The sequence below is a fragment of the Quercus lobata genome, chromosome 3 (genome assembly GCF_001633185.2).
Source record: "Quercus lobata isolate SW786 chromosome 3, ValleyOak3.0 Primary Assembly, whole genome shotgun sequence".
NCBI lineage: Eukaryota > Viridiplantae > Streptophyta > Magnoliopsida > Fagales > Fagaceae > Quercus > Quercus lobata.
In genome coordinates this window covers 32900259-32924718 of record NC_044906.1, presented here as the reverse complement: position 1 = coordinate 32924718, position 24460 = coordinate 32900259, and the positions used below count along the sequence as shown (strand labels likewise).

The 24460-nt window shown below is 35.1% G+C and overlaps 1 protein-coding gene across 2 annotated transcripts in view; it reads right to left on the bottom strand.

The window, feature by feature from the left end:
* Positions 1–1233: 1233 nt before the first annotated feature.
* LOC115981511 overlaps positions 1234–24460 on the bottom strand; it is a 35907-nt gene continuing 12680 nt past the window's right edge. The window contains exons 5-13 of one of the 2 annotated variants that reach the window (XM_031103704.1): positions 22809–22881; positions 20687–20764; positions 18396–18553; positions 12931–13099; positions 10859–11321; positions 10393–10770; positions 8676–8879; positions 2343–2476; positions 1234–1634 (exon numbers count right to left, since the gene is read on the bottom strand). In XM_031103704.1, the coding sequence (XP_030959564.1) occupies positions 1460–1634; positions 2343–2476; positions 8676–8879; positions 10393–10770; positions 10859–11321; positions 12931–13099; positions 18396–18553; positions 20687–20764; positions 22809–22881 (1832 nt within the window). In that variant the 3' untranslated portion in view covers positions 1234–1459. The remainder of the gene's footprint in view (positions 1635–2342; positions 2477–8675; positions 8880–10392; positions 10771–10858; positions 11322–12930; positions 13100–18395; positions 18554–20686; positions 20765–22808; positions 22882–24460) is intronic. The other variant, XM_031103705.1, reaches the window with a different exon arrangement.

Here is a 24460-nt window from a genome sequence, read left to right as displayed (position 1 = left end):
TTGCTGTCAAAGCTATGTTCAAATGTATCTTTTCTCACACAATAATGCCTACAAACATAGTTGTCAAAACGTAAATCGTATTGTGAATCAATTTCTTATTTTTATTTATTGTGTATCATATCGTATCATGTATCATATCGTATCGTGTATAGTAAGATACACAAACACTTAATAAAATTTATAAAAAATTATAAATATACATATATATATATATAAAAGGTAAAATCATTTTAAATTTTGAATATATTCCACTAATGCCTAATTTACCATCACTTATATAATAATATTTGACAAACTAACTAAATAAATCAGACTACCATGTGTTTATAAAATACACATTCAAATTGATTAAACTCAAAAGTGATAATACATTACAAATAACTCAAAATATTAAATTTTTTTCATCATATTCATCATCTTGCGTAATCAATTTCATCTAAGTCAAAGTTATCATGATATTCATCATTTTACAAACTTATTTCTTCATTGAAATTTTCTTAATCATCATCAACATTTAGTATCTCTTCTTGTTCATTTATTTTAATAATTTAATATATATATATATATATATACACACACACGCATATATATTTCTTCTTGGCATTCTAGTTTCTTAGACTTATTAGAATAATGATAAAAATTAAAAATAATTATATTATTAGTTAATATAATATTCATAGAATCATAGTATAGCAAAAAAAAAAATTGTAAATAAGAAAGTGAAAGTGAAATTTAAGTATATAGTCCAAATTTTGTAAAAGAAAGGGGGAAAAAACAAAGACTTATGGACTTGTTATTTTATTAGACTAAATTAAGTACCTAGTAATTTTATGTCCAAAACAAGTATAACAACTTGTTATATTTAAATAAAAGAGCAAATTGTAAACCCCCCACCCCACCAAAAAAAAAACCCTCACTTTAAAGCTTATGTCTATGTATCATACAAAACGTACAATTTTATGAAACGATACAATTCATATGATACGCACAATATATCGTACAAATCATGAGCACTTCCCATACACCTTACTATATGAAACTTTACACAATACGTATCAAGTATCGCATATCATACAATACTGACAACTATGCCTAGAGGTACATTAATGAATAGAACTATCAAAATGTTAGTGTAGACACATGAATGCACATGAATATGATTAGTGTCAATGATTTGGTTAATTTGAGGATCTCAATTAGAAATTGACAAGTTTTAACTCAAGAGTTACGCGATTGTTTGGGAAACGATCAGGTTTCATCTGGATGTCATATGCACAAGATATATTCTTATTAATTATACCATATTTGTGTTTATTGAAACCTAAACTACAGTTACCAAATTCTGTTATGAATTTGTGGCACTGGAATCTGCTACCTACTTAATTACATGGCAACTTGACAAATACTATTCGCCATGAATCAGACAATGCAAAGAGGGAGATAAAAGCCTAAACCACGGCTATGATGTTGCATCATTCACTGCAATATCAATCATTTGCCTAGCAGAAATCACTTTGTCCAATGTTTGGTCTGGAACCGTGATCCCAGATGTCTCCAAGTCTGCAACAATTGCAATGGCTGCATCTAGTTCCCCAAGATCGAGACATAACAAGATGATTTCATCGTAAAGCTGACTGCAATAGAGGAAACACAATAAGATAAGTTTTATGGTAATGATTTCAAATAGCCAAAAAGATATGCAATTTTAAGGCTTTTTTGGATTGGACTTTTTTCTGATGAGTTACACAACCACGATGAAGTTTCTAAGTTTCCATGCTCATACATACATACATACATATATATACACACACACACACACACACACATATATATATATATATGCATTGTATCCAAATGCAAGAAAACTACTAAAATGCTAAAAAAAAGAATCACATTGTTGCATCAATCTAATGCATGGACAATTTAGGACCCGTTTGGATTAAGAGAGGAGTGGAGTAGAGGGGAGTAGAGTAGAGTCAGTTGAAAATAGGCTAATTTTGGGTCATTTCTACTCTACTCTATTTTACTCCCCCTCAATCCAAATGGACCATTAGAGAAAGTCCATCCATGTTGTCCCACTAATCATGCACCTCTTAAATTGCGTTCTTTTGTGGATATTGCTCTATAAAGAGATCAAGTTTATCCATGCAAGATTTTCAACCTTTTCTTAATGGGCATATAAGCAAACTTCCAAAATTAATATGGCAAACAACACAGATGTGATGCCCAGCACAACGAAAGTGGTCAAACTGAATCTAGAAAATCGCATCTCTCATAATCTTTCTTTACTAGCAAATCAAAAAAATATGATCTTTCTTTATCTGTAAAGACCAGGATCTTACCTCCCAAATACATAGCCAAGACTGTGCGTTATCTGCAGGATCTTCAAGAAAGCTGATGGCAATGGAGCCTTTATTGCTGCGCGTAATATCATGGCACAATCGCCAATAGTGGGATTTCCACCCAATTCTATTACCTGAATTATATCATTAAAAAAATAAATAAATAAAACATAATTACAGAAGATGCTTGTAAGGCAATGGTAAAGTTTCCACATCAATGAAATCACTAGTGAATCCTTCAAGCCTAGGTTTTAATATACTATTAATACATGATATACAAATCAAGTTAAGAAAATTCATATATTCATATATAACAAACTTTTTTTGATTCGATAGTTAGAATTGGGGAGGGAAGGGAGGGGGTGGATTTGGCCCCTGGATGTCTCCATTGAAAACACTAGGAGGTGCCAATTAAGTTACAAGGCTCTTGGCAAAACAAGTGTCAAAACACACATGTTTTGATAAATTTAGCGTTAATCAAAACATTAACTTACTAAAGATTTATACTACACTTTTGCTCAACCACTGTCCTGATAAGGGAGGACTCATAAAGCCCTTTTGAATCACTAGGAAAGTGTTAACAACAAAACATCAATATTTCATTTTCTGTTCTGCAGCAGAATTTAAACCAAGACCTTCCCAACCTCAACGACCCCCTTCCTACCTTAGTTTTGCTTACTAAAAATAAATGTGATACTTAGGGGTATTACTGAGAACATCAGCTTATACATATTAATTACTTTTGAAAATTTTTAATGCATCAAATATGTTCAAATAGGACTTGATGCTGTAACTCTGGATCAATGCTAGCCTCTAGGTAGTAACTCTTTGATCAAAGATTGATTTTTTTTTTTCTTTTTTTATTGGTAAGTTACACATGCACCCAATGGATCTTGAACCACAACTTCACCCTCCACCAAGAACTTTTAAGGGAATGAGGTACCATTTGAACTAGAGCTCATAGGCAAACTCTCAGGTAAGTTCCAATGCAGCCAATGGGTTTTCTGGACTGTAAAAGTATTTAGAAAATCAAGTCAATTCTTCCATCTCTTGGGTTGAACGATGTTTTCAACATAGTCAAAGGCAACCTTAAGGCACAAAGGCCTTGTACTGCCCGAGACATGAGGTGACAAAAAGGCACTGGACTGACTAGAGAGAGGAGCCAAATTCTCAATATAGTTTAGGTTTAACAACAAGATTAGAATAAAAGCAATTATAAATTTAAAAAATAAACGAGGGAGGGAGGGGAATTAGGCTCTAGCCTTAGCACTATGCCTCGCCCGGGTGCCAAGGCAAGTGCCTGGCTCACCTTTGACACTTCCATGGATGTATCTCAACAAAAATAGATATTTACTAATTAGGTTCATTCTTGCTCTAGTCACTAGTAAGCACAGATACAAATATGCACTATAATATATACAAAAAGTTCGTATAGCATTAAAAAAATAAAAATAAAAAATAAAAAAATTAAGCTATGTTAGTAAAACACACTCTTCATCCCATTTTGATGGTCCTCAAAAATTCTTGTGCCCAACTACTATCGTCCACTTGAATATGTAGTCAAACCAAAAATGCTAAACAAATATATAAAATCTGAAAAATCCACTAAATAGCCATTATAGATGTTTAGAATGTATTATTTTAGTCCGCAAATTGCAAAACAATGCAGGAAAATTCAAAAAATAAAAAACCACAAGTTTCAGGGGTATATTAATATTCAATTTAAAAGTTAATAAATTGAAATAGAGGGAGTATTAAGTAAACAAATATGTTGCTAATGAGATCAAACTCAAATAGCATTTCCTCTTCTCACAAGAATGTGTAGATGGTGACATAGTGAGTTCAAAATCAGTAATAAAAAGATTATGCGCATCTAGAAAAATAACATTTTCACACGAGAGAATTTGAGAAGTGGCAGTTACCACCTGCGGTTTAGAAACATGACACTTCTTTTTTATATATAAGTAAATTTATCATATTCTTTATAAAAAAAATAAAAACAACCTACCTCATGAACAATACAAAGCACAAGAATGTCTAAAGAATTACAATTAACAGATTGAATTGGCAAACTCGGTGGCAGTACCACTGTCACTGAGATCCAGAACAGTCAATCCTTCAACAAGTAAGAGATGAAAGCCTCAACTACCTATCATAAAAAAAATAAATAAATAAAAAGAGATGAAAGCCTCAACTACACTTCCGAGCCTTCCACATGTTCAAAAAGGTACAGGGATTCCACTCCCACCACAAAAGCCAATTAACTGCAAAAAATACTATATGTGGCTGCACCCAATTAACTGCAAAAAATACTAAGCACATGGCCCCATATCGCAAAGGCAAAATCACAATAAAGTAACAAATGTTCCACTGATAAACAAATTTGGTTCCTATCATATTACATAAACAGCACCAGTATTATAATGCGATTCCTATCTAAGGTTATCATTAGCCAAAATCTTCCCCCACACTACAAAGAAGAAGCTACCCACTTTGGGTCTTTGGCACAACAAATTCCTCTCAATGGGAAAGAGATCTCTCTTGGGGCTTGGCTTGCAGCACACCATAGTATGATCGCACATCGTACACCCCCGTACCTCGCAAACTCCATCTCATTCTATTAGGACCTATCCTCCTTTGTATATTTGAAAGCAATGATCCAATCTGGGAAATGACCAAATCCAACTCCCAGTCATTAAAACTGTTTATAAAGCAAACAACCTAGTGTTTCTCTCTCCCTCAGTATTGCATTCCAAGTATGAAGCCACTAAAGTGTCCTGGTCAACTACCAAACAGTAAAAGGGTAGATCTCCACACCACTTATCAGTTATTATGCCAAAATCGTACACATTCTCTATTCCCCACCTCAAAATGCATAAATTCATCCTACCCTACAATGAAACTCTTTCCATAAGCTACATCAAATCATCTATGATTTCTACAGTGGCTTTCATTCTCCAACCACCCCCCATCCACCCCATGCTTTAATGCAATGACCCATCTCCACAAATGAGTCTCTTCCTCCCCAAAACGTCATCGCCATCATGCATTCACAATTTAAAGGTTCGATTGAATCAACAAATTCTAGATTTCAATATGTTTTTCTATCTGATACGGATACAAGAAGTGTGACCTAGTGATCACCTACAGTGATGAAGCTTGTCCAACATAAAATCCAATGCAGCCAAAAACGACAAAAGACAAAATTGCAAGTGTTCCTGTAACTAATTATAAATCTAAAATATTTTTCAGACATTTGATATTTGTGAAATTAACTAGCTACATTTGAGGTTTGTCATTGACAAAAGGGTAGACTACATTTTTGATATAGAGTCAAGGAAGAATATCACTGCTGTTTTGACTAAGAAGGCTTGACTAATTATTTATCAAAATAAAAAATCCAGAACAAACAAGAAGGGTACTTTTGAAAGATCACTAAGACCAATACAAGGAAAAAAACTGAAAAAGCTGCCCTCACCCCAATCTCTAAAGGGGCTTAAGCACTCTGCTCATATAAGCCCCTTTAGAGATTGGGGCAAGTCATGAGCTTACTTCGAGTTTTCATGACTAGTGGTAACACATGACAGGAAAATGACATGATTCTTAAGGAGTTACATGACGGCCATGTATGTAAGGGGCCTTTTCTTGCTTGTTGCGCCCACTTACCCCTGTTTTCTTAGTTTTTTCATTAAGGAACTCAAGTTTAGCCTTTTGACAACCTTACTAATAGAAAGAGGCTAGCATGCAATGGCTTTCTCTGATATGGGCTCGCTTCTTCAATCTCCGCTTGCTGCTTTTCATTTTGATAGGGTTCATTCCCGTCAATACCAAGAGCCCTCGAGTCCGCTTTGGTTAGGGAAGGCATTAAGTTGGTTGATCACTATTCGCCTCATTAGTGTAAAGCATAACATGAAGCAGATATCAAATCAGTGATTGTTTGGATTGCTGTGTGAACCCTGCAGGGCCACTTTCCTTATTTCGACCATGAGCGCCTGCGCAAGGGGGGGGGGGGGGTGCAAATCCTTATTCCTACTTTTCAATAGGCTTCTTTCCCTCCTTTTAGCCAGTAAATTTTGGCCTCACCATTTCAAAAAGAGGAAAGATCTTCTCCGTATAAACTGGCGCACTAAAAACATTATCCAATTTGATCAACACTTCAACTAATTGCATAGAAAAAATATCCATTTATAAATGCATACAGTAGCTAAGGCTGCAAACTGATAAAGCTACTAGCAGGTGCCTTTGAATTTGCAATGTTACGATTGGTGCATGATTCCTCAACTCCCAAAACCTAAAGAATCCAAACAGCCAAACCACCATGGACACCCTCTCTCTCTTTTATCTTCTTTTTTTTTATAAGTAATAAGTTTTTTTGATATAAAAAAGGAACACCCTAGTACACAAGGAGTGTACAAGGGGTCAAGAAATCAAATACAATAATTGCAAGAGTCTAGGAAATCAATAAAAGGGAATGATTGTTTTTGCAAAGTAAACAACCAATCCACTAAAGTTCTAAAAAAGAATAGCTTGAGGTCCGGAATAGATCTCTCAATATCTTCAAAACATCTACTATTTCTCTCCCTCCAAAGACACCCCATTAAGCAATGAGGAATGATGGACCAAATATAACCATTTCGATGACAACCAAAGCTGCCTTACCAACACCCTAACAGCCCCAAAATAGTATGCAGCATAACCCAAGTTACTCCAAATAAACCCAAAACCATAGACCATAGATCCATAGCAATGGGACAATGAAGGAAGAGATGGTCAATCGATTCACCATTTCTCTTGCACATGTAGCACCAATCCAAAATCCACACCTTCCTTTTTCGTAAATTATCAATCGTCAAGCATTTCCCTAAGGCAACAGTCCAAACAAAGAAAGCTACTCTCTTTTATCTTGAAGACAGAAGAGTGATTGTGACAGCATTTTGACGTAAAGTTGAGCAATTTTTAGGGAGTTTTAAAGCAATAAAGTGAGTTGTGGTGGGCAGAGAGAGAAAGAGATGGGTATCCGATCTCCAATCTTTCACTTATATAAGGAAACCCTTAGACCTAAGACACCTTTTTTCTACATTTTCTTTTGTTTTTTTATAAGTACTTTTTTCTACATTTTCCATGTGGTCAGCAACAAGAAGGCAAACTTTAGGCTTTCATGTTGATTAAAAATTCAAATACTCAAAAAAATATCAGTTTATTTGCTGAATTGAGAATTCAATTGGAATCAATTGAATTCAAACATATTTGTTGCCTTAAGAACTACTGTGTCGCAATCAGGATTGCAATTTTAAGCCATTATAAGGTTAACTGGTTGAGAAATCCATCACGCATTCAGGACTTCAATTGAAGTGAGGCTCAATCTCTATTCAAGCATGGGTCAACTTGACAAATTTAATGAACCAAACTAAGCCAAGCTCAAGCCAATAGCTTTTTCACAAGCCAAGCTCAAGTTTGGTAGTCAAAGCTCAATTCAAGATTGAAGGCAAGAGATATAGTTTCTTCATCAAGAATAACTTCAAGTAGCTCAAGGCTTAATGCCGCTTGGCTCCTTGGCAGCAATGGTTGCAGCTCCAATTTTTAACAACTACTCAACGATAGGGCAAAAGAAAAGTGAATTCAAGGAACCACATGACAGGCAGTCAGGCACACAAAGAAAGAGACACGCCATTATTTGCGGAGTAGGGGTTTTGATTTCATTGATTGACGCATCATGTGTCGTTGCTATGGGGAGACAGTGGATCATTTGTTGCTACATTGTGACAAGGCTCATCATTTGTGGAGTTTTGTCTTTAGAACTTATGGGATTTCATGGGTCCTCTCAAGATCAGTCACAAATTTCATTTTTGGTTGGTGGAATTGTTGGGGAAGCATTCATCTAACATTTGGAATTTAGTTATGTTGTGTTTGATGTGGTGTATTTGAAGGGAACGTAATAAGTGGACTTATGAGGATTTAGATAGATCCAATGACCAGTTGCTTGCCTTTTTTACTAGTTCACGTTTTGATTGGTCTAGAGCATGGGGACTCACATCTAGTGAATCTCTCCCTTTGATTCTTAGCTCTCTATTTCTTTGTAATTAGTTTCTTTTCTTTGTTCCTGCTTTTCTCTCTTTATTGTAATCTTTGATATGCTTTGTCCTTCTTTGCATAAAGTAGTTTTTTGAATATACTTTTTTCTTACATATCAAAAAAAAAAAAAAAGAGGGGAAGAAAGGGAGGGGGGGGAGTGAACAAAGGATTAGGTTGTGGAAGAAATATTGTGCTCATCAAAAATAAGGATTACTAATGTCACATGCAAAGAAAAAAGCGAGAAAAAGGTATTGGACTTGCCTTGAGCATAACTTTAACTGCCAACTCAACTTCCCATTCTTGCGACCATCTTCGAGGAGTTACATTTTTTAGTTCTCTCTCCCATGTCCAACCCCATGCGTCAGATAATGTATACATGTCTGACACATCAAACACCTTCCTTTTTCTCAGCTCCTTAAATGCCTCAAATATGTCCTCAGGAAACCAGTCCTCATCATCATCGTCCTGCATCCATATACAGAACATATTCTAAGGTAAGATTATAGGTCCAAAGACAGATTGTGGTCCCATTCCACAGCTAGTGGAACCCTAATAACAAAAGCAAAAAACCAATATACAGAATTCCACACGTAGCATATACTCTTAAATTTTTCAATTAAAGAATCGAAGCACATCCGACCAAGAAACCAGATATGAAAAAGACTATTATTATAATAATTTAAACATATTAGTGACATTTCTTAGATTGAGGAAACCTATCTAAGTGTACTTGCAGTAAGGCTTGGGAGAATCTGTGTATACAGGATTATCCAAAAGGAAGTATTAGGATTTGTGGTTTGAATTATGATTTGAAAAAATTGAATTTTGATGGATGAAAGAAATTTGAAACATGGAAAACTACTTGCTAGAATTTTCTGGCAAAAAATAAAAGGTTTTGCTTTTAATGATGTTAAGAGGAATGATTTGCTATCTGAAAGGGTGGAAAATTTTAGGGTTTTGGCTTCAAAAGGAATAGAACGAACTAATTTGGGTTTATAAAAGAAGAAAGAAAGACACTAAGTCTAATATGACTTACAACTTTAAAAAATCAAATATTCCACTAATACATCCGATCTTCAGCGGATATTCATATTCATAGAAATTATAAAGCCAAAAAGACTAGCATTTCTACTTATTAAAAAATAAAATAAAATAAAATAAAAACTAGCATTTATTTTATTGATAAGTTCAAAAAGATTCATATTATATGTGACAAATCACTAAAAATTTGTAAGTCAAGCTGTAATTTTGGATAGTGACCATTAATTCTGCTACACAAATTTCAGGCCTATATCGATTCTCAGGAAAAAAAAAATTCAGGTCTATATTCTTTTTCCTTTAACAAAAATATAATTTCAAAAAAATTGAATTGGAAGGGCATCAAACCTAGTACATGAGACATATACAAGAGATACACAAAAGTAAATAAAAAAGGAAAAAAAGACCATCCAAATTACAGATATTTACAACTATGAAAAAGGCCCTGGAAGAAAACTCTCAACTCATCATCTAATTGAAATATGATATAAATAACAGTAATTTTAGTCTAACATTATAAAACAGTTCCTTCAAAAGTCCTAGCATCCCTCTCTACCCAAATACTCCACATGCATGAAGATATTGTATTCTCACATTTTAGGCTTGTTTTTCTTAATAAAAATTCTTACATTACTTATCCAAAAAAAAAACATGCAACTCCTATTGATCGTTGGAATCTGAGTTCTTGAATTGTGCCGCTGTAGTACACTTACAGTGTACTTGGTTGGCTTTTTTTCTTAATAAAAATTCTTACATTACTTATCCAAAAAAAAAACATGCAACTCTTCCAGACTTTCATATCTTCTTGTGGAACCGAAACAGTGGCATCAGGTTAAAAAATTAACCTATTGAGTTGATATCAGAAACTTAAACAGCCACAACCCCCCCCCGGAAAAAAGAAAGGAATGGTAAGAAATGAAACCATTACAGACTTTAATACCTCCACTGATATTCGAGAGGATCTTCTCCTCGACTTTTTGGATGAAGTAGTTGTTTGATCAGAATCTTTCAACAATTGAACTCCAATCATTTGAAGTGGCTTTTTGGCTTCGACCCCCTTATCCTTTACCCTGTCTCCATCTTGGCTCTCAGTCTGGTCTACATCCTCCTCCTCATCAGTCTCATCATCCTCCACCTCTTTTGCAGCATCTTCTACATCAGCATCATCCAACACATCTGGAGGCTCTAATTTGCTCATGTCCAGAGGCTTCTCATGATCATCACTAAATCCTTCTCCAAGGAAGCGACGTTTCCAGAACTCTGTATTTCCTTCTTCAAGCTTGATCCGAGATATTAGTTCATCAAGCTCTTCATCAACCTGCCAGATGAAAAAAATACAGATTGATATATGAGTATTCAGGAAATATGTATATGGTTTAAGAGTAAATTAATAAGAGGAGATTAACCTCTTCTTCTTCCTCCTCAATGGGAGGAACCCATAGAGGCCGACCACGAGAGCGGTTTATTCTCCTTGCTTTTTGCACTCGCTGGTAAAGAACATTTCTAGTTCCATCAGTTGGCAGACCTTGTGCTTCTAGTTCTTCCTTCAGTTCAGATACTATCATCTTACTAGCAGCCTTGGGTTTTAAAACGTTCTGATCAGGACCTTTTATGATTTTCTTTAACCATTCCTCCACTCTGATATAATCAGATTCTGATGCATCCCCTAGAGCTGAAGGTCCTTCATTCTGTAAGGTTTTCAAAAGCTTTCGGTGGTGTTCCCTCAAATCCTCAATACATCTTTGTTTAAAGGAGGTTTCAATGGGATTAGAGTATATAAATCCAGCAACATCTGGATCTAAAGGAGTTTTCCCCCTTCTAGGTACCCATCGCTTGCGGTCACCAGTAAGCCCACCCTCTTCAATATACCTGATTCATGTGCAAAGACACTCAATACCTTACAGTAAAGTTATGATCAGGGCATGCATTAGACCAATGGTAAAACATGCCTGGAAAAAAAATGAAGAAATAAATGATCAAATAAAATATTTGAAGCAAAATAAAACGTCAAAAGTCCCATCAATTTCTATTCAATACTTGAGTTATGATTCCACAAGCAACAGGTAAAGATGCTTGTCCATGAGAATAGGACTCATATAGGCACGGAATAAAGGGTCTTTAATTGGGAAAATGGGAAAAATAATAGATACAATGACCAGAAGGAGAATAAACAAATACACCCTTAAGTGGCTAGGTGAGAAATCTAGGGAAGTTGAACATACAAGATATAAATTACAATATCCATAAAAAGATAAAAATAATAATGGGGAAAGGATAATAGTAGATAAAATTCTTGAAGAATTGTTGAGGTTATGATGATAGAGGATAAAATTTTATTAATAAAACTTGATTTAAGAGAAGAGACAATTAACATAGTTACAGTGTATGTTCCTCAAATAGAGTTGGAAGAAAACATTAAGAAATAAATTTTAAATAGATGAATTGATGCACGTGTTACCAACTTGGATATTTTAATTGGAGAAGACCTGAAGGATAATGTTGGAAAAGAGAGGGGGATTTGAATGCAGTAAGGAAGAATCAAGAAATGCCACTTTAGACTTCACAACCATAAGTGAATTGACATTGATGAACACTTTGATTCAAGAAGAGATTCACACACAAATTACCATCAAAAGTTGGATAATCATTAGCCAAACAGATTTCATCCTTACTCCAAAATTTGATAGTAAATGTTGTATAAATTGCAAAGGTGATACAAAGAAAGAATGTAACCACAACATAAGCTGCTAGTACTAGATATTTGTATTAGAAGATGGAAAGAAGATACAGTAGACAGAGAACCCAAGAATTAGGTGGTGGAGCTTGAACAAAGGAGATATTTTAAACTATACAAATTGCCATGGAATTAAGTTTCAGTCACATGATGAAACACTGGGAAAAAGTGATAGTACATAGATTAACACACAAAATAACAATATTGAAGAATCAATTTAGTTTCATGCCAAGATGGTCTACCATGAAAGCTATTTTGCTATTTAGAAGCCTAACAATGAAATATTGAGAAGATATTTATCTATACAATATTCTTACATTTGTCTACATCTAAGTGGCAGAGAGACAAAATTTCTTAATATAATACAGATATAGATTAGAAACAATGCCGCTGTGTACAATAGGGGAACAGAGCATTCGGCAAATCTAAAAATAGGACATCATAGAATGGAGGGCTAAAACTTATAACATAATACAAAATTGTATTAAAAAGACATGAAGGTCTCTTTTTTCATTGTGTTCATTCCTGAATATGCTTGATCTTTTACTTAGAGAGTTTGATATGTTGTTCCATGTATACTCCCTGTGTACTCGGTATTTTCATCAATGAAAATGTTGCTTAGCTCCAGTACGCAGGAACACACACTTTTTAGCTTGCAATTTACACTCAATGAAATAACTAAAATAATAAATATCAATGTATAGACTCGCAGCACTGTAGTAATGTATTGATTATAAAGCAAACCTAGCAATGTAATCAATCTCATATCCAAGTTCAGCTTCTTCTTGTAGAGGTTCAATCCATGAGCTCACTAAAGACCGGTACTTCCTGCTCAAGATCATGGCTCGTGGTGGAATTGGTTGGTTATCTTTTGCCATAGCTTCTAAAGCTTCTAGCAACTCAACAATCCTGCCTGGATTTAAACATGACTACTAGCTCAGAAACATTTCTTAGTGAGGTCGAATGAAGAAAAATCCAAAACGTAAGTAAAAAACAGAGTGAAAAAATATATATTGTTTGAACCTACCAGATTATTAAAGAGGTAGTAATCCCACACCTGTAATAAACCTAAAAGCTAGAACAATAAACTATGGGTAGAAGCACTACAAACTAACCTGAAAAAATGTATACTGAGCTTTAATTAATGATAGAATTTGAACAAAGATAATGACTACTAGAAGGTCCAAATACAACATCTGGTGACATAACTTGTGATTCCATTGTAGACTAAGAATTAATTATTTTCTAAACAGAAACCTTCCAAGCTACTATGCTAGATCCTAAAGTAAAAACCTAAACAACAATGGCCAGCCTCATACATGGCTTAACTCAAATAGTGAAGCCCTCATTACATAAAAATTATTAGTCAAAATAATATTGTTATCAACAATTCAACATACAAAGGATTAAATTATTTTGTAAGTTTGTAGCACATGTTGAAACAGCAAAATAGAGAGCAATTCCAATGCACACTGAGAAAGAAAAAGAAGACTGGAGAGAAACTAGAAATTATGCCTCAAAACAAACATGCAACTCCATCATTAACATTTAATTTTTGTTATTACAATTAATCAGGTTAGTGTAGGGGGTGCTTTATAAACATTGTCAGTTTACTACCTCAAAGCATAAAAATTTGGAATAGATGGGTCCTAATATGGTGTCAAACTTTGGCTTGAGAGGTCACTTGCCCAACAAAATAAGCATGTGAAGTGGCAGATTTAATCATCAATAATAATTCTGACACTCCTGAACACATGGGTTTTTGAACTTAAATGGGAAAAGACAAATTTTGGATAAAAAACCCTCAGCTATAAAACCATACTATTAACCATTAATCCCAAAAAGAAGAAATTATTACAAAATGGACCAAAAGAGTAGATCAGATTCACCAACATTAACGCTACCTATGTTTATAGACTTGAATAGATTTGCTTGGCAAGTAAAATCTCTCCTACACGTAAGTTAAACCAATATAGAAACTTAGACATACTTAATTTCTATCTTATGTACACCCCCGGTGGACCTGGATTTTCTATTAATATAATTCTGTTATTTGGTCTATTGATCTCCCCTTGGAAGGAGGAACTTTTACTTGGTCTAATTCTCGAGAAGTCCCTTCGAAGGCTAGGCTGGATACATTTTTGTTCTCAGCAGATTGGGAGGATAAGTTTCCTACGGTTTGCCAGCGAAGAGTGTCTAGATTATTATCGGATCACTTTCCGACTGTCCTAGAGGGTGGTTCTTTTCATCGGGGCAAGAGGCTTTTTAGATTTGAGAACATGTGGCTTAGGGATGACGGTTTTGTGGATAGGGTGTGTTCTTGGTGGGAATCTCATCATTTTCAATGTGCTCCGAGTTTTGTTTTGGCAAACAAACTAAAGCTTTTGAAAAATGATTTGAAAAAATAGAATGTGGAGGTGTTTGGAAATGTAGAAGAATGGGGGAAACAGTTGTGGAGGGATCTTAGTGGACTGGAGACTATTGAGGAGAGTTGTGAACTAACGGACGAGGAAAGCTGGACTTGGAAAGAATCCAAGGTGAGCTAGAAAAAACTTCTTTTTTGGAAGAAATTTGTTGGAGGCAGAAATCTAGATTGCTTTGTATTAGGAGACAAGAATACTAAATTTTTCCATCGTATAGCCAATTCTCACAGGAGGTTAAATTCCATAGTTAGGCTTATGGTGGATGGAGAACTGTCCTCAGATCCGAAGGACATAGTAGAGTGCATTTCTCATTTCTATAGGCAGCTTTATTAAGAGAATGTGGTTAAATAGACCTGTCCTTAATGATGTGGAATAAACTAGAATTTCCAAAGAAGATGCTATTTGGTTAGATAGGCTTTTTGACGAGGAAAAGGTGTCTCCTGGCCCGAATGGGTTTTCCATGGCATTCTTCCAGTCTTGTTGGAGTGTTTTGAAGAAAGAGATTATGGAAGTCTTTCAGAACTTCCATACTCAAATTGTTTTTGAGAAGAGTCTTAATACTTCTTTTCTTGCCCTAAAAAGGAAAATGCTGTGGAGATCAAGTATTTTCAACCTATCAGTTTAATTGGTGGGATTTATAAGCTTATTTCGAAGGTGTATCGGTTCCAAAAGGTGGCTCTTGGGCTTATTTCAAATTCTCAGAATGCATTCATGAAAGGTAGACAAATTTTGGATTCCGTGTTAATTGTTTCTGAATGTATTGATAGTAGATTGAAGACACAGATTCCTAGGGTGTTGTGTGAGTTGGATGTGGAGAAGGCGAATGATCATGTGAATTGGAGTTTTTAATGTATTTGTTGCAGCATTGTGGGTTTTTGGATATGTGGAGAAAATGGATTATATGTTGCATTTCTACTGTTAAATTTTTCATCTTGATTAATGGGATTCCTTCGGATTTTTTTGGAAGCACTAGGGGAATTAGGCAAGGGATCCTCTATCTCCATTGCTCTTCGATGTTGTCATGGAGGCTTTGAGACATATGTTGGATGTGGCAACAGCTATTGGACAGTTTTCGGGTTTCTATGTAGGTTCTACCCCTAGTACTTCGATGAGGGTGTCTCATCTTTTATTTGCAGATGACACTTATTTTTTGTGATACTGACCCTAATCGGTTAGTTACTCTGAGGGAGATTCTAACTAGATTTGAGGAAGCTTCAAGTTTAAAAATTAACTTGGGGAAATTAGAATTGGTACCAGTTGGAGAGGTACATAATCTGGATGTGTTGGTGGGACTGTTGGGTTGTAGGCATTCCTCCCTTCCTTTGAAATATTTGGGACTTCCCTTGGGCGCTAAAGTCAACGAGCTATCAATCTGAAATCCTATATTAGAGAAGATGAAGCGAAGACTAGGAAGATGGAAGAGGCTTTATTTATCTAAGGGGGTAAGGTAACTCTTATTAAAAGTACCTTCTCCTCCTTACTTACTTATTTCATTTCCATTCTTCCTGTACTTGGGAAGGTTACTAATCGCATGGAGAAGTTACAGAGAGATTTTCTTTGAAGCGTTAGTAGTGGGGATGCTAAATTACACCTGGTGAAATGGGCTAGGGTTGGTAAGCCAATGCAGGTGGGGGGATTAGGTATAAGACGATTGAGAAGTTTTAACTCTACCTTGTTGGGCAAATGGTTATGAAGGTATGATTTAGAGAGATGCATTATGAAGGAGGATTATAGAGACAAAATATGGGAATATTTAGGGTGGTTAGTGCACGAAAAAGGTGACAAGTGCACATGGCGTTAGCCTTTGGAAATTTATTACAAGTGGCTGGTTGATTTTTTCTAAACTCCTATGGTATGATATGGGTAATGGAATTAGAGTGAAGTTTTGGAAGCATGTGTAGTGTGGGGATTGTACTCTCAAAGAGGCTTTTCCAGAACTTTACTGTCTTAGTAAGGCAAGGGACTCTTCAGTGGCGAAGGTTATGTGTTGGTTTGGTGGAAGGATTCATTGGAATTTTCATTTTCGTCGTTCTCCGCAAGATTGGGAGGAAGATTCTTTTGACAGATTTATGGACACTGTTTACTCTTCAAAAGTGCGCAGAGTTGGCCTTGATAAGGTTATTTGGATGCCAGTAAGGAGTATTAAGGTTAGAGGTTTTTATCTTTCTTTCTACCGTCCCACTCTTTCTTTCCCCTGGAGGTTGGTGTGGCAATCGAAGGTTCCTCCAAGGGTGGCTTTCTTTTCATGGTCAGCTTCTTTAGGTAAGATTCTTACAACTGGTAACCTTCGCAAAAGGCGTATTATTGTTCTTTACTGGTGTTACATGTGTAAGAGGTGTGGGGAGTCGGTGGATCATCTTTTGTTTCATTTCCCCACAATTTTTGAGTTGTGGTCTTTGGTGTTTTGTTCGTTTGGTATTCATTGAGTTATGCCTCATAAGGTAATTGAGGTGTTTAAGTCTTGGCAAGGTAAATTCAGGTGACATCGCAATATAGAATTTTGGAGAATTGTGCCACATTGCTTGATGTGGTGTATTTGGAGCAAACGAAATGCTAGATGCTTTGAGGGATGCGAACGGTCTTTGCTAGAGATTAAGTCCTTTTTCTTACATACTCTCCTTGTTTGGAGTGCGGCATTGCCGCATTTTCCTTTTTTTTCCCTTCCTGTTTTACTTGGGTTGGCTATTTTTCTTAATAAATTTTTTTGTTACCTATCAAAAAAAATATATAATTCCATTATTTATCAAAAAAAAGAATCTATCTTATAAATCCTTAGTTTAAACACAAGCAAGCACATACAAGGCTAAGAGAAACAACTAGAAACCCTAGACTAAACTTAATCCTATAAGCCTGATCTCCATTGCAGGCTGCACGTAAGAAAGTTGTTGGTTCAATTTTCATGAAGTTTTACCAAAACAGGGGTTGTTAGGTAAGTCCATATTTTCTAGAATGAGCTGCACAAGAGACCCATTAGTCATATTTTATGTTTTGAGTTCTTTTTCTATTTGGTTTAGAAGTTCTTAATTAATTTTATTTCTTATTAGGAGTCTGATTCTTCCTAGGAAAATATTCTTTAGAAGTCCTAATCTTCTAGGAAACAATTTGGCAATTTAGTCCATAAAATTGAGATAGAGCTTTAAGGGTGTAATTGCCTTCATATTATTTGTTTCTAGTTCAATTAACTGTTTCAACGCCAAACAACCATCAAATTCCCTCAAGATCCAATCTTTATTCACCTAACCATATTTGAACCCTTCAACTATAAACCTCTATCAAGAATCCTTCAAGGTCATATAGGAATCCTAACATAGAGTTGAATTTCTAAGATCCAACATCAAAATTGGTATCAGAGCCCATTAAAGCTTATATCCTCCATCAACCACTTAGGACAATGAAACACTTTTGGACTTGATTTATTTCATGTATGATCTAACAACTATTACGTAAGAGATGATAGAAAAGACTTGACAGACAGCTGGACACTATTTTAACATCTACAAACAATTTTAGGTATTGACACTTTCACTATTGCAAAATGGCATAAGTCTTGAAGAAGTATCTTGCATGATAGTTTGGTTCCCATGCTACCTGGCTTATACAAATTAACTGCAGATTGGCATAACTTCTAGCCACCACTATTGCATAAATTTTAGGCTACAATTTATTCAAGCACGATTTTATATTGCATGGTTCAAAAACTCTAGCCAGTATGCATTGAAAGAAAGGAAGAAATCAAATGATTAGAAATATGTATTACTGTTAAAACATAATACAGTATATGCACACCTTCTCGACATAAAGCCCGAAGATACAAAGATAGCGGATCCCCAAAGTTTCCTTCATTATGTAAAACTCTAGTTCCGCCTTCAAAGCGTTTAAGGGCACGAAAATGCCGAATAGCTTCTCTTACAACACAATACTTGGTAAAGCACTCCACCAACAGCCTGAACATGAATGCATAATGTTATCTACCGATTATTGGAATTAGAAAAGAACAAGAGTTGAATTTAAGATAATATCAAAAAATCTAAAACGCATTCAGCTTTTAGTTCTATATTCATGTATTTCTAGGCAGACAAAAAGAAAATTTTGGCTCCATGTAGCAAAAGGCAGAGAGCAAAGAAAAATTATTTCAGAAAAACCAGTTGTGTAAATGCATATTTGGTCCCAAGAGCACCAGGCAAGATGAAGAAACCACCTAAAATTAAGGTAAACTATATATGCATCTCCTGTCAAGAATTTTACAACAGTGGTTAGAGTCACAGCTTATGCTTTCCAAGATCATTTTGAATAAACAACACTATGCATTGTGCTTGTTGCTTATACTTTTTTTTACTTTGTCCAAGGTAGACAGAGAAAGCTTCATTGCCACCTCTCACCTAACCAAAGAACAATCATGCTATACCAGGTTACATGCAATTCTAATAACAGACCACTAACCACAGGCAAATAATTTGACCATTCTTGTATCTGAATTCAAAAATGCCCCACAGGTATTGCTAGAAAAGGAACTAGGAAAGGAATCTAGGATCCCTTCCTGAAAGGATTTGATGTGTTTAAAGAAAGTCAGATATTAATTTTAGGAATCCTATACTCCAAGAGTCAATCATTGATTATTGAAGGAAAAGAGTAGACTGTTATACCAACAGAATCAGCGTAACACCTTGACAACTTTTTTTTTTTTGATAAGTAATAAGGATTCATTGATATCAAAATAAGAGAGACACCCAAGTACACAAGAAGTATACAGGGGTGAACAATTTAAAAACGAAAATTACAAAAGTCAAGTAAATCCAAAATAGTAGAAAAAGGATGGTTTCTCCACACAGAGAACCAGTCGAATAAGGATCGGAGAAAAAGAAGCTTGAGATCAGGCATGGAACGCTCAATGTCTTCAAAACACCTACTATTTCTCTCCTTCCAAATACACCACATCAAACAAAGAGGAATGACCTTCCAAATATCTCCATTACGATGGCGACCAAAACGACCTTGCCAGCAAGCAAAGAGCCCAACAACAGACAATGGCATGACCCAACTAACTCCAAATAAACCAAAAACCATATCCCATAGCTCCGAAGCAACCGAGCAATGAAGGAAAAGATGGTCAACAATTTCACTATTACACTTGCACATAAAACACCAATCCAAAATGCAAACCTTTCTTTTCCTTAAATTGTCAATTGTCAGGCATTTCCCCAAGGCTGCGGTCCAGACAAAAAAAGCCACTCTAAAGGGGATCTTCTGCTTTCAAATGCTTTTCCAAGGGAAAAACTGCTCACTATGTCCAACAAGAAGATGGTAGTATGCACTAACCGTGAACCCCTTACTCTTACAAGGCAGCCAACATCTCTTATCCTCCTCGATTCCACTTATAGGAGTGCTATAAATGGAATTGATGAAACTCCTGAAAGCTTCCAATTCACGATTATGCACCTCCCTACAAAACTGAATCTCCCAATGGAGGACTCCATTGGAGTACCTCATTAGATCCGCCACACTTGCCTCTTTACTACAGCTAATCCTATATAATTCAGGATAGCGGACTGCGAGCGAAGAAGTCCCACACCAACGATCTAGCCAAAACTGCACTTTTGATCCATCTCCAATTTCATACATAATAAACCGAGATAAAGAGTGCCACCCCCTTCTAATATTTTTCCACAAACTGACTCCATAAGGACCAGAGAAAGAGCTAGAACACCAACCACCCCAATCACAACCATACTTCACCTCTATCACTTGACGCCAAAGAGCATCCCTTTCTTGCTCATCGACTAACTATTATTGCAACAACTCAGTTGCAGTTTGTTCAAAGAGACACATAATCGATGGCAACAAAAACCCTACTCAATGTTTATGTCTCAAGTAACAAGAGTTAACCTATTTCAAAAATAATAAGAACAACACCAATAAAAGTTAATTAAACATGATCTCATTTAATATATATTAATTAAACATGATCTCTAAGATAGGAAAAATAGAAAATAATATAAATTTCACGAAAATGTTCTACCTAAGTTTCAACTGAAAAAGGTTTCCTTAAGATTAGGATTCATAGAAAGAGGCTTGCTTACGCATGGGTGTTCACATTAGGCTGCAAACGCTTGTGGTCTTCAACCATCATTCCTAGTAACTCAGCAACATCTTGCACCCTACAAGTACGTTATAACAAAACCCCAAGATAATGTGTGTTATACATTAACTTGAAATTTTCAATTTCAAAACATAGAAACTAAAGCACGCCAATAAAGATAACTTTATAGAGAATTTTTTTTTTTTTTTTTTGGATAAGTATAACTTTCTAGAGAAAATACTTCTGAACTGTGCTTTTTCATGCAAAACTAAAGCATAGACGTCATTAATTGTCAATTAGATAATACAAAAAGATTATATAATTTGCGGGTAGTTTTCTCACTCTCTCTTTTTTTTTCTTTTTTTTTCCTTTCATGTAAAAGGATTGTGGAGATCTTTGTTTCAGAGTTTTCATTCTTCAATAAAAACGATTGTTTTCATCTGCTAATCTTGAATCTCGGTTTCTGATTTTGTATTAGCAATAAGAGTAGTGCTCCAGAGGCCTTGTAATTTCAACTAGCAGCAGCTAGCACCAAGCGTTGTTGCAACAGGATCATCAATCAACATTTTTATTGTGGATATTATTGAGTTACTTTTCTTAATGGAAGGATATTCTTAAAGGCAATTACAATTTACAACATTCATAGTGGTCGCATAATTATTTTGTATGATGGATTATCTTAATTACTTGCTATGATGGCAACTTTTAATTACCATTACATATGTAAAACAAAACAAATACTAATTCTGAGGTTTGACTTTACATAAAAATGAGATGGGACCCACCTGATAATTTGATTCGTCTTAGTGTTCACTTTTTGACAATTATAATTTCTTGTATTCATATCCATTCACGCACACCAAGCATTCTTCTTGGGAGACATGACTGTTGTGCCAGTCTATGAGTCTATGACCTTCTGCAAAATTGGTGGGGTAAACTATTATGCAGTAAGGGATTGTGCAGTGCCAAATGCCGTGCCTATCTATGAACTTTTGTCCAATCCAATTTAAAATCATGAACTAAGTGTTAGATAGCCCCGTGTCGCTCAAAACCAATAGCACTTATTGCTTACCAGTAGATTCGTACATGTAATAAATTCAGTAACTCTCCCCCTGTAAATTCATATATGACGTAAGAAAGAAAAAACATTTCTAACCAAGCGAAACTGTGATACTTCTACCCTTTAAATTGGAAGGGATTTAGGGAGAAAATGGAAGGTCAGAGGATTCTGCAACAAGGGAAGGGTAGTAGCAAACCACTGAATATTTGTGCCATTGATAACCAGAAAATGAGAAGAAAAACGTTTAATGTGGTAAATTATATGACCTTCAACTGATTTACCTTTTTCTAAGAATATTCAAATTGGAAAATCCTAGAGAGGAATAAGCAATTGATAAAATGAATAGAATGAACCCTGAGGAATGAGCACGGTCAGGGGCGGAACTAGAATTTTGTGAATGGGGGGCCAAAAATAATAACAATATAAAATTGAACCAATTTAATGGTGTCATACATGAAAGATGAAGAGTTTGGGGGGCTAACCATATTTCTTTTGAAAATTTTAGGAAAATTCAAGGGTAAAAATCTAATATTTGAGAAGTTTTTCGGGGGAGGGGGGGTGCCAGCCACATATTTTTTGAAGAATTTACGAAATTTTAGGTGTAATTTTATAATATTAGAAAAGTTTGGGGGGCTCTCTTCTAAATGGATCCACCCCTAAGCACGGTCAAGATGGAGTATATTGGCATGATAAAACAATCAGTATATAACAGTAAGTCTGGAGGAAACTCCAATAGACTTGTTGATCCAACAAAAAGAAGGAATCCGAAAACTTGATCATGACAATAAGTAATTAAATGAAATTTGGCACATTGGTAGGAGTTCCATGTTCTTGGGAACTTAACCCCAAAAACAGGGTTCAATTATTTTATTTTATTTCATTTTCTTCTTGACAAAGATAACGTTGGGAACATATTATTGAGTTTTCATTTCTTGGTTTAATCAAAAAATTAGGGCTATCAAAGCACTCGACTAGGGATTTTACCCTAAATACTTTGAAGAATCAAAACATTGTTGCTCATAAATAAACCAAATCTGGTCTTGCTGATATGCTACTGAAGTACCTGTCATAAGATTCAGCTCTTGTATACGCTTGGATCAGCCAATTATAAGTCTCAGTATCAGGTTTCATATAATCTGTTATACAAAAATAATATAATCTGTTATGCAAAAATAATTACAAGTATTTAACACCTAGGGGGAAAAAAGATAATTAAGTACAAACCTTGAACAGTTGAAAACAGGTTGGAGAGTTCATTTAACTAAATTAAACCTAAATAATGTAATTATGGAGTCTATTTCAACAATTGAATCAATGAAGTTAATATTGCGGAGGTTAAATAGAGTATTACATATTATTCTGTTAAACTAATTGGTTTCAAATTATGGATATTGTAAAGTTTCAAAGTCATAGACATTTCCAACTTCCAAGGGAAATAACATAGATAGAATCGGATACTATGAAGCACCAAAGGAAAGAAAAACAGTGTGAAAATAAGCAAAAGTCAACCAAGAGAGCTTAAAACCCTTTGGCAAACCAAAAAATAAGAGTACAATTTAGTTTTATTTTTTAATTAACAAGTGTCAAATATGTAGCAAACAGTTTAAATCGAGGGATGCCCCTTAACCAATTTTTACATGTACAATACATCCAATTAATTTGATAAAAATTGGATTAATACGAGAAAGCATTGCAACTCTCAAAAAACAAGCACATTCACTAAACCCGCACTAGGCCAATGCATAGTAGAAACCTCCTTGCAGAAGAAGGCATTGGCCAGAACTATTTTAACTAGTGACATTGATTTGTCTTGACATAGTTTTTGTTTCCCTTTCCACTTTATTTCCTCTTCAATTGTATTTGTTGAGGAATTTCTTCTATCTCTACCCTTTTTTCTATAAGTAAATATTTCATTTGTTAATACGTAAAAGAGGCGCCACCCATATACACAGGATGTATACAACAGGTATACCAATATGAAACACTAAAAGTAAGGCAATCAAACATCTCAAGAGAAGTAACAAAAGAGAACAACCCCAAGGATTTATCCTCTATCTCTTCTCTTCTCTTTTTCCTTTACATCAAAACTCATGTTCCTTATCAAAAACGTGGTTTTCTGTAGTGGATCCATTCAAAAAGAGGGTAAAATAGAATAAAAACAACTAGAAAACTACTAATTCATATATATTGTAAAATAACCAAAGTACATCTTTAGTGGAACACATACGCTAAAATGGCCACACCAATTCCCATGGCAAAAATCTTATCAAAGTCGGTTAGCAACTGGGCAATCATCATACCATTAATGATAGTGCACTACTGAAAAAGGCATAAGCTTCCCAAACATTTCTGAAACAAAGCAATTGCCCTGTAACTAATTCTGAATAAATGAACTGAAGTATGGCTCTATGGGAGGAGGTTGGTCCACCAATGCCGCGAATGGGCTGTATGGAGTTGACCTTTGGAAAAATATACAGGGAAGGTGGAATCTCTACCTTCATCAACTTCAAGGGCGGTGATTAAGGAGTCTTTCCTTGAGTTGCATCGTATTGCATAGAATAAGGGAACTAGTAGAGGTCATATGCAATCACACAATCCATTCACTAGGAGTCTAAAATTTACTAGAGAAGCACATGCATGGATACGGGCACAGGTACAAGTACGGATACGGTACAGTGACATTGCAATTTTTGAAAAATTAGGACAATAGTCAAC